The sequence below is a fragment of the Chinchilla lanigera genome, unplaced genomic scaffold (genome assembly GCF_000276665.1).
Source record: "Chinchilla lanigera isolate Chin_1 unplaced genomic scaffold, ChiLan1.0 scaffold00013, whole genome shotgun sequence".
Lineage (NCBI taxonomy): Eukaryota > Metazoa > Chordata > Mammalia > Rodentia > Chinchillidae > Chinchilla > Chinchilla lanigera.
The window spans coordinates 7196291-7206455 of NW_004955414.1; the positions used below are offsets into that span (position 1 = coordinate 7196291).

The window sequence follows — 10165 nt, forward strand, 5'->3', positions numbered from 1 at the left end:
TGTGTGTGTGTGTGTGTGTGTAAAACACTGGCCCACCCAACTATTTAAAACAAACACTAATGGATATGACAAATCAGATGGGCATCAATAAAGTTGTAATGAAAGACCTCAATATCCCAGTGTCATGAACAGACCTATCAAATAGACCAAAAAATCAGTACAAAATATCAGAGCTGAACCAAATCTTTGAACAAATGGACTTGGTAGCTATCTACAAAGTGTTCCACCCAACAACAGAATATTCTTCTCAGCACATGAGACTTTCTCCAAAATAGACCACATACTATCTCATAGAATATGTTTAATAAATGCAAAGAAATTTAAATTACCTCATGCATATTATCAGATCATAGTGCAATGAGACTGGCAATCACTGGCAAAAGAAACCACAAAAACTCCATAAAGACACAGAAATTATGTAACACCCTCCTGAATAACCAGTGAGTTTCAGATAAAATTAAAGAAGAAATTAGACAGTGCCTACCATGAAACAGTAATGCCAACATGACAGACCAGAGTCATCGGTAGGAAAATGGGTGTACCTTGAGACCATAATCTTATGTGAAATGTCAGACACACAAGTTTAAATATCACTTTGTTCTCTTGTGTGAAAAACCCAAAGGGTAAATTAGAAGCATAATGGAAGACAGATATTAGGAAGTAAGAAGAACATAACATGTTCAAATGGGAAGGGGAAAAAGGGAGGGAGGAAGGAGAAGGGAAGGAAAGGAAAAGGAAAATGAAGAATGGAAAGAAAAATGGAAACAAAGCTCTTGTAAAAGGGGAAGGGAGGAAGAGCTGAAGGGAGGGGTGGGAGAGGGGGAAATAATTATTATGTACAAGTACAAATTCCCTGTGAAGAATGTGATTCATATATATGACAAATGTGTACTAATTAAAAAATAAAGTTAAAAATGAAAAAAAAAAGGTACCTAGTTTTAACTTATATTTGTTAGTTCACTGTTGAGGTTAAATTAGCTATTTCTTTTCCTTTTTAAATTTAACTGTTCATTTCTCTTTTAACATGTTGATGTTTTATTGATGTGCATAAGTTCTTTATAAAGTATAAATCTTGCCTGACATCTTTACTGTGGATATTTCTTTAGATTGGATTTTTGCTTTTGACATTTATTCAACACATATTTATCCGAGGCACTCCAGTGTGTCAGGCACTGGGCTGGTCATCAAGGATGAAAGACACACAGTTTCTACCACTCATGATCTCACAATCTATGGGGGAAGCAGGCAGGCAAGCAATAACTGCAATAAAATAAAGCTGTCTCATGCCTCACCAGACATATAACTAGCCCACAGCAGAGGCACTAAAAGAGGTGAGTGGACAATCCTATATATAAGGACCACAGAAATTCTTCACAGAGAAGATGCTTCTTTAACTAAGTATAAAAAGTTTAGTAAATTACTGAAGTGAAATCTGGCTTGTAAGGGGACACTTCCATGGTTGAGTTTGTAGGAAATAAACTGTCAGACAACTCCGGAGGATCAGGAAGCTAGAGAAACCTTAGAGGCCACATAGTTTTTAAAATTATACATAATAATAGGTTTTTTAATGAAGTCTAATTCTCTGCTTTTCCTTTCTGATCTATTACATAATATTTAAGTGAACAAAGTCCTTCCTCAACCTGAGATTTGATTCTACCTTTCATTTTGTTCTAGGTTCCATTTTTAATACTTTGATTTTTAAAAAATTTTACTTTACATCTAAGTAATTATTCTGGAATTGACTTTGCTATATATGATAGCAAGCCTCATTTGGATCTTTTTGTTGTTGTTTTAAAGTTTACATCTATATTGTTCATTAAACTTTTCCCTATAAACTTAAACATGGGTTAGAAAAAGCGGGAGAGTGCCAAATATCTAAAAAAAGATTACCTATTCACAGCTAAACGCAGTGCTAGGGGAGACAAAAGAAATTTCACCTGATTTGCTGTTTCACTATTGAAATATCAAAACTGACCTGGGCCAAACACTAAGGGGTAGACTTCCAGCCACTAAGGTCCTAGCTCTCAAAGTGTACTATTGCTACTTTATAGGTTACACATTTCTGAAGAGCCAACTGTGTTTATATAAGCAGTAATTTATTTTTATGACAATTGAAGGAAAGCAGTGAGGAAGAATAAGTCATTGTAAGATTGGTTTGTTTGCTCCTACCAGGAATTTTAGGTAGAGTCAGGTTTCCTCCCGATGTGGGCTGAAAGCTGAGTGGGTTTGGCACCTCTGCTCTTTACTGGCCAGATACTCTCTATGAACTGGGGGCTGATTGGTTAGAAAGGTGAGAGTAACCTGAGCAGATTGGGTCTGGACTCTCACCTTTCCCTGTTGTTACTTCACAGCATTCTGAAGGCCTGTCCTCCAATCACAAGGCTCCTTGTTGGAAAAGCCAACTGCTGGAGCTTGCCAAGAGTCCCTAGCAACACCCTAGAGCTTTTGAAATCTGGGAGAGAGAGAGAGAGACAGACTGTGGAGTCAGCTGTCAGCAGGCAGGCATGCCTAAGCCTGGGGAAGGGCAGGCTCTCAGGATGGACACTCCACCCCCTGAAGAGTCCTCAAATAAGCACAATGAAAAAATGAAATATGAGGAAGAGGAGATGGAGTTTAAGGAGCTGGATGGGCTGAGGGAAGCTTTGGCCAGCCTCCGGGGCCTGTCTGAGGAAGAGAAGAGTGAAAAAGCAATGCTCCGCTCACGCATCCAAGAGCAGTCCCAGCTTATATGCATTTTGAAGCGGAGGTCAGATGAGGCCCTGGAGCGATGCCAGATCCTGGAGCTAGTAAACACAGAGCTGGAGGAGAAGAGGATGCAGGAGGCAGAGAAGCTGAAGGCTCAGAGCAAACATGCCCAGAAGCTAGAGGAACGCTTTAAGACCCTGGCAGCCAACCATGAAATGATGATTCGCTTCAAGGATGAACACAAGAGTGAGAACATCAAGCTGAGGGAGGAAAATGAGAAGCTAAGGCTGGAAAACACCAGCCTCTTCAGCCAGGCTCTGAAAGACAAGGAGGCCAGAGTATTGCAGCTCACCATCCGGAGCGAGGCCCTCACCAAGGAGCTGGAGGCTCTGAAACAGAGATGCGCTCAGGATGCCAGCCAGGCCCAGGCCCGAGAGAAGGAGCTGCTAGAGCTTCAGAGCCAGCAGGCCTGTGCCCATGCCAAGGAGACAGAGCAGCTGCACAGCCAGCTGCAGAGCCTTAAGCAGCAGCACCAACAAGCTGTGGAGCAGATGGCAAATGCCAGGGAGACACATAGTAGGCTGAGCCAGGAGTTGCAGGCCAGGCTGCAGACCGTCACACAGGAGAAAGAAGAGCTGCTGCAGTTGTCCATGGAGAGAGGCAAGGTGCTGCAGCACAAACAGGCAGAGATCCGCCAGCTTGAGGAGAAGCTGGAAACAGCAGATCTGGCCAGGAGGCATGCACTAGAGCGGTTTGAGCAAGAGTCAGCGGCTGTGGACAGCAACCTGAGAGTTCGGGAGCTGCAGCGCAGGGTGGATGGGATCCAAATTGCCTATGATGAACTCAGGCTGCAGTCAGAAGCCTTCAAAAAGCATACCCTGGATCTTTTAAACAAGGAGAGAGAACTCAACGCCAAACTCCGCCATTTCCAACCATAAGGAAGCCTCTGCTTGTCTATCCCATTAGCAATCCCAGTATTTGTGTCCCTAACATTTTGGCAAGAACAAAGAGGACATTCCATTTATTATACTTGTAAGCATTAGAGGAAACCTAAAGAAAAGCTACTTTCCTATGATGTTGTTGTTGTTACTATAGTAAAGCTAATGCAATTTTTAGTTCTACCATCGAGAATATACAAGACTTACCAGCACTATTTCTGTAGTTTTGAAGTCTTCTAAATTTGCTATCAGTATCTTTCCTACTCTGTAACGTATTCACTCTCAACCTCAGATGTCTAAATATATTAGCAGCTTCTATGATTCAAGTGAATCTAAAATATACAATGAGATGTGCCATTATGAAAAAAAAGTAGCACAATTAACATCAGTGGGTAGATATGCTTATGGTCCCCAATAGTTGAGATTATAAGCAAATAGTTAATAACATAATTAATACCATGAGTACTTTGCAGAAAAAAGTGTCTGATTTTATTTTTCATGAGCTTGGGGAGCAAAGATTTAGATCATTAGATCTATTTGCCAAAGTAGGCTAACTTTATTATTATGATTCCATACAAGTAATAAGATTAAAATAATTTAGAACAACAATTTTTATTTTTCCTGACAGCTTAGATAATATTCTATTTTCTTTGTTTTCTCCATAATAAAGGTGGGATTTAGGTTGGCAATAATGCAAATATTAGTAGTTTCACTTTATATTGTACAATATGCTAACAGAAAAAATGCCTCAATTTGGAGTAAGAAGTATTAGCAAAGTTGTTATAATTTAATAATTCATAGCAATTGCTTTCTGCTTCCATTGGTATATTTTCTTATAATCAAGTTTTTTCTTTTTAAAAAAGTAAGCTAAATGTATGTATGTTTACTTATGACATTTTTGAAGAAATTGTTACAAAAATATTACAGTTATACATCTTTATGCAAAGTTCTTAAAGAAGTACAGTTTTTAAAAATACTTTATATTTCCTTATTTTCCTGTTTTTAGTTATGGATATATAAACTTTATTATGAATGCCTCCTGAAATAGATTGTAACATAGAATTTTTCTCACTCATTTGGTGCCAAGTGTACCAAGAGTTACATAAACAAATTTGATTTACAAAAAGAAAAATTACTTGAGGCCTCTTTAAGAAAACCACTTCCAAACAAATGTTACCTCAGGCAATTTGTTAAACCTATTTTTAAAATAATTCTATGAAGATTATGCTGTTAGATACAATTTTTTCTTATCGAAATAGAAATCACATTGCTGGCCTCAGAGGACTATTTACTTCCTCTTCACAGCTTACAAAGAATCAGACCGCAAGAGCTAATTTAGTCCTGGTGTCCTTTACTGAGTCCATACTACTTATCATTGTGCTAAAGCAATTTGGAGATACGGTTTTGTTTAACACTTACAGGTATTCAAGAAGGGAGCTGTGTTCATTCCTATTTGAAAGGAGAGAAAACTGGCTTTCAGTAGTTTGTTTAAGGCTACTTGGTCACTGGGGGAGCTGAGATTTCCTGCTGAAATTGTCTTTCACATGGAAAAGTAATTATGACTACTGAGTACCAGGCACTGGGGGAAGCACTGAGAATAAGCATAAGGATGCATTTTCTGCTTTGAAAGAGCCCTGACAAAGTCTAGTCCAGTGTGCTACAGCAGGCTGTTTGTTTTCACCAAAAGCTCTAAAAGGTTCGCCATCACTGCTCTAGTCTGTGGACGGGAGAGAGTAGCACCCAAGCTATTGTGTACAGTGTGATGTGTTTTCACAGGAGGTGAGAACAGGGAATCTAACTCTACCTGGAGATGAGAATTGGGATGGTGCGGAGGGCTCCCATGGATAACCAACATGTCAGTTGGTTCTTGAACTAGTAGAATGTCATCAGGTGGAGGAAAAAAAAGAAAAGAATGTGTAGAAGGGATAGAGGTTTTAAAAATGCCTACAACACTTAGGAAATTATAAGTAGTTGAGAGAAGGTATGGAGAATGGTGACTACAAATTCAACTTGAACAGTAGGCTGAAGCAAGAATATAGAGAACCTTGAGAGCCAGGCTGACCTCTTCTATTGGGAGGAGGGTGATGGAGGGCAGAGGGGAAACACAAGCCTACAAATGGAAACTGCAGTCCCAGTCCTTCTCGTCTTCCCACACAGGTCCAGGTTACGCTGTGAGGGCCCTGGTGCACCTGGGTGCTAACACAGCCTCTCCTTCCGCCCTCCTGTCCTACCCCCATAGGTGGAGAAGGGTGTTTGTGAGGAGCAGAGGGAGGGGGTAGGTAGGGGGCAGGTGCATGTGCCTCAAAGAGAGAAGGCCCAGCTGCTTTGGCCATGCAATATTGCTCAAAGCCATGCTAGAGAGTGTGTATAAGGTTGAACCATATAAAATTGATCCTAAGTGGTCAGATATGGGCCATTTTATAATATTCACTTGAATATAATTTTGAAAGATTTTAAAAGGAAAATGAGAAAAGTCAAGGGCCAATGCCTAGAGAACTGAGGAAAAGAACCCACAACATAGACTAAGGAAGTAAGGAGAATGTGCACCTATCATGTGTCAAGTGTGTTTTATTTCACCCCCACAATGACTCCTCAAGGGAGTTTTCATTATTACTGTTACAGAAGCAACGGGTGTGACTCAGAGGTGATGACTCATGCCACGTGAAATTTCAACTGAAGGCCCTTGATCAAGGCTTCATAAGTGTGTCACCTACACAGGACCCCACACTTTCCTTTTTAAATTAGGGAACTCACACTTTCCTTTTGTACAAAACATTACCAAATAAGTAGCTGGGGAAAAAAATCCTCCTCCAGTAAAATTCATGCTTTCTGTCACCACAAAAACTACCTCCAAAACAGTCATAAAATTTTTTTCTTCTGTGCTTCATGTCACCTTGCATTTCACTCCCTCATGGGTCATCTTGTATTTGATCTGTGACCCAGAACCATTCCAGGGTGAGCAGCAAGTTTAACTGCTATGATATCACTCTATACAGTGGTGCTTATCGCTGGCACAAATTGGTAAGATATAAATTTGCCCCTTCCAATCCATCGCCTTCGAGAAGAAAAAACATAACTTCTTTTCAAAGAAGACCTAAACAAAATCTACAAACAGCATCCCTAAAATGAAAGCTAAACAGATTTTAAAACTAAATATTACCAATATGTACATAGCCTTGTGTAAGTAAGTGAGATCTGTCCTAAGATCACTAAATGAGAAGCCTTTGGTATGCCTCTGAGGAAGTAGTCTGGTTCTAAAAATTATGAGCTCTTGAAAGAAGAGCTATAGGAAAAGTGAACTGACTAATGTTTTCAGAGTACTCACTGTGTTATTATAGTTAGTGGAAATGAATTCAAGTTAATTTTTTAGTAGAGAGTTTTAATAGAAAATCTGTGTCTCTCAGTTCTGTTGTACTGCAGTTAAACTTCAATTATTATTTACAGAGCATCATTTGAAGGAGTACTTGGCCTTCACTGGCCCACAGGTGTGTGTGTAGGGGGTAGTGGAGCCTTTAAGATGTGGGGCTAAACAGTAGGTATTTGAGGCATGCCCTTCAAATTGTGAAACTCTGATCTTTTCCTCTTTTGCTCCCTGACCATGAGTGGTTTCATTCTGCTACATGTCCTTGCCATAAAGTGCTATTTTGCTCAAATGCAAGTCATGGACTGAGACCTCCAAAACTGTGAGCAAAAATAAACCTTTTCTCTCTATAAGTGAGATTATCTCAGGTATTTATTAGAGTGATGTCAAGTTGACTAATTATCTCAGGTATTTATTGGAGTGATGTCAAGTTGACTAATACAAAAGTATTCATCATATCATTGTTTGCAATATCAAAAGATTAAAAATAGCTTATGTATCATTGAAAAGGAACAGGTTAGCCTAATCACGGACCCTTTACTCTCTGAGATACAATTCAACTATGAAAGAAAACAGAAGCTTTTTTGTGTATTGATATAAAAGTATCTTCAGGACATGGTATATGTTTTTAAAAACCAGTGGAACAATATTTATGATATATGCTTTCTTTTTGTTTGTTTTTTTGTGTTTTTTTTTTTGGTACCAGGAATTGAACTCACAACCTTGAGCTTGCAAGGCAGGCGCTGTGCCACTGAGCTAAATCCCCAGCCCCCAATATATGGTTTCTTTTGTGCGACAGGGAGAGGAGAAGAAGAGAATAAGAATGCAAGTATATTTACTTCCATATGTTTAAACACACATTGGAAAAAATACTAATGAAAGTGGTTATTACTGATAGAGAATAAGGCGATCAAAATTAATCGGAAGGAAACTTCTTAATATGTACCTTTTTATATAATTTGACTTTTGAACTGTAAGACTATATCACCTATTCAAAAATAGTAAAATTTTTTTAAAAGATCCGAATCTTCCACGTATCTGTTTAACTTCCCAGTAAACTCTATTTCTTTTACGTGACTCAGAAGTCTGCAGGTTTTTCCTCTCCAGGAACTAGGTAGGCTGGATGTGTTTGGGATGAAGCTAAATATGGCCTGACAGATCTGGGTCAGGCCATTCAGCTGGAAGCTGCTGCTCTCACAAATGTTCAGCAACACACGGCTAGTGACGCTATCTTGATCTGAACTAAAGAGCGCTTTCCAATGATTACTGTTTTTCTCTTACACTTAAACATTTAGAGTGTTAGTTTATCTCACGGATTTTCATATGTTCATATAAATCTTAGATTTTAGAAAGCCTATTTTCTCATACATTCAACCTTTGTTGAGTGGGTTTGGATGTTTCTTTGTTTTGTTCTAACACACAAAAGATGGTAGGAGCAAGACAGTCCAAGCCATTTGAATCATTCTATTTTAACTGTTTACTCATTCATCTAATAAATAATGTTAATTTAACAAATATTTTTGAGTCTTTTACTGGGTAGGTGATATGTTAAGTGCTGGGATACAATCTGAACAAGATAAAAACGTAATTCTCTCTGAATTTCCATCCAAGTGGGTAAGAAAAATGCTCAAAATTAGGGGGACATGAAAAGATATACAAAGTTCCAAAATCTAATGCAGGAGAAATTAGGGAAAGCTTTCCTAAAAGGATATTTAAGCTAAAGTCTGAAGAATATGTAACAGTTGTTCAAGAGAAGAGGAAGGCATGAGAGTACAACAGCCTAGAAGCCTTCACAACACCCCCTGTTCCTAGGTAAGAGAGCTGCCTTTCCAAGACCTGTACTATTCAAGGCTGGAGAATGAGCTGTCACAATAGATTCAGGTAGGAGATTCTCTAGCCAGATTAATCCCATTACACTCACATCCATATTTACATTAGTGTCTGCCAAAAGCCTGAGCCTTCATAATCTGACTTGATCCTCTCCCCTCCATCCTGCTCAAATGCTCTCAGAGGGCTCTTTGGAAATGTAGGTCTATGATCATCAAGCTGGACGTGATATTAGTACAGAGTGGAAGCCACATTGGCATCAGACTGCCTGGATTAAAATCTTGACTGTCATTTACTTGTTGATCTTTAAAAGGTATAACTAGATAGAAAGTAAACCAGAAAGCTAAAACCTCCAGTAACCGAGATGAGCAGGGCATCACATGAATTTCACATTGGTGTAACCATACAGAGAAAAGAATTCACCAAACAATTTTAGGAAACATTTATTTTCACTGAATATCTTTAATGGAATATATTTTGAGGATAAGTAGAACTACAAAGAAACCTTAGTAAATTTCATTCATTAGTTTTATTAGTGGTAATGTTGGTATCTGCTTTTTAGATATTAGACAAAAGCAAAACTAATTTTGTGAATGTTGCTATGGGAAAATATTTCCAGTGTGTAAATGCAGATACTAAATTTAAGTAAAAGTCATTAAGTGTCAAATTCAAATTGAAAATATCAGTCTAAAGCCATGACAGTCATCATATTTGGTAAGCATTTACCAAATATGACAGGTAAGATCCTGTCATTTCCTCTTCAATTTTTCTGTGTAGCTGCTGAAACAAAGTACCAAAAACTAGGTAGCTTACAACAACTGAAACATATTATATCATAGTTCTGTAGGCTAAAAGAGGGGGACAATTAAATTCATAATAATTTTTTTATTTTAAAGAGAAAAAAAATAACTAAGACAAAAACAAAAACACAAAAACAATATGTGACCTCAGAACAAAATGATAGGAATTAACAATGGCTGCTACAATACATACTCTTACCTTCAACGAAGTTGTTCAGTCCACCAGATGTAAGAATGCAAGATTGATCAAACAAAGACAATAACAAGTAATAAAAAAAATTGGAAACAATGCAGAGCTTCACCATAGAAGATGGTAGGAACTCAACAATGGTTCTTATATTCCATATTGTTGTCTTCAAATTAGTCATTCTAATTACCATATACAAGCATGCAAAATTGGTCAAGAAAAAATACATTTTTAAGCATTAACTGTTCCTTTCAATAAACCACAGACAAGAGCCGGGCTTGGTGGCACACGCCTGTAATTCCAGCACTTGGGAGGCTGAGGCAGGAGGATTGTTGCGAGTTCAAGGCCAGCCTAGGCAACAAAATGA

General features: G+C 38.4%; 2 protein-coding genes across 5 annotated transcripts in view; both read left to right on the forward strand.

Annotated features, from left to right (window-relative positions):
- The window catches only part of Crebzf (CREB/ATF bZIP transcription factor), a gene marked incomplete in the record, with an annotated part of 22809 nt that overhangs the window by 6057 nt on the left and 6587 nt on the right, over positions 1-10165 (forward strand).
- Positions 1243-3944, forward strand: Ccdc89 (coiled-coil domain containing 89). The gene is made up of 2 exons (XM_005379768.1): positions 1243-1331; positions 2352-3944. The coding sequence occupies exon 2, from the start codon at positions 2505-2507 to the stop codon at positions 3621-3623; it is 1119 nt and encodes a 372-aa protein (XP_005379825.1). The 5' UTR covers positions 1243-1331; positions 2352-2504; the 3' UTR covers positions 3624-3944.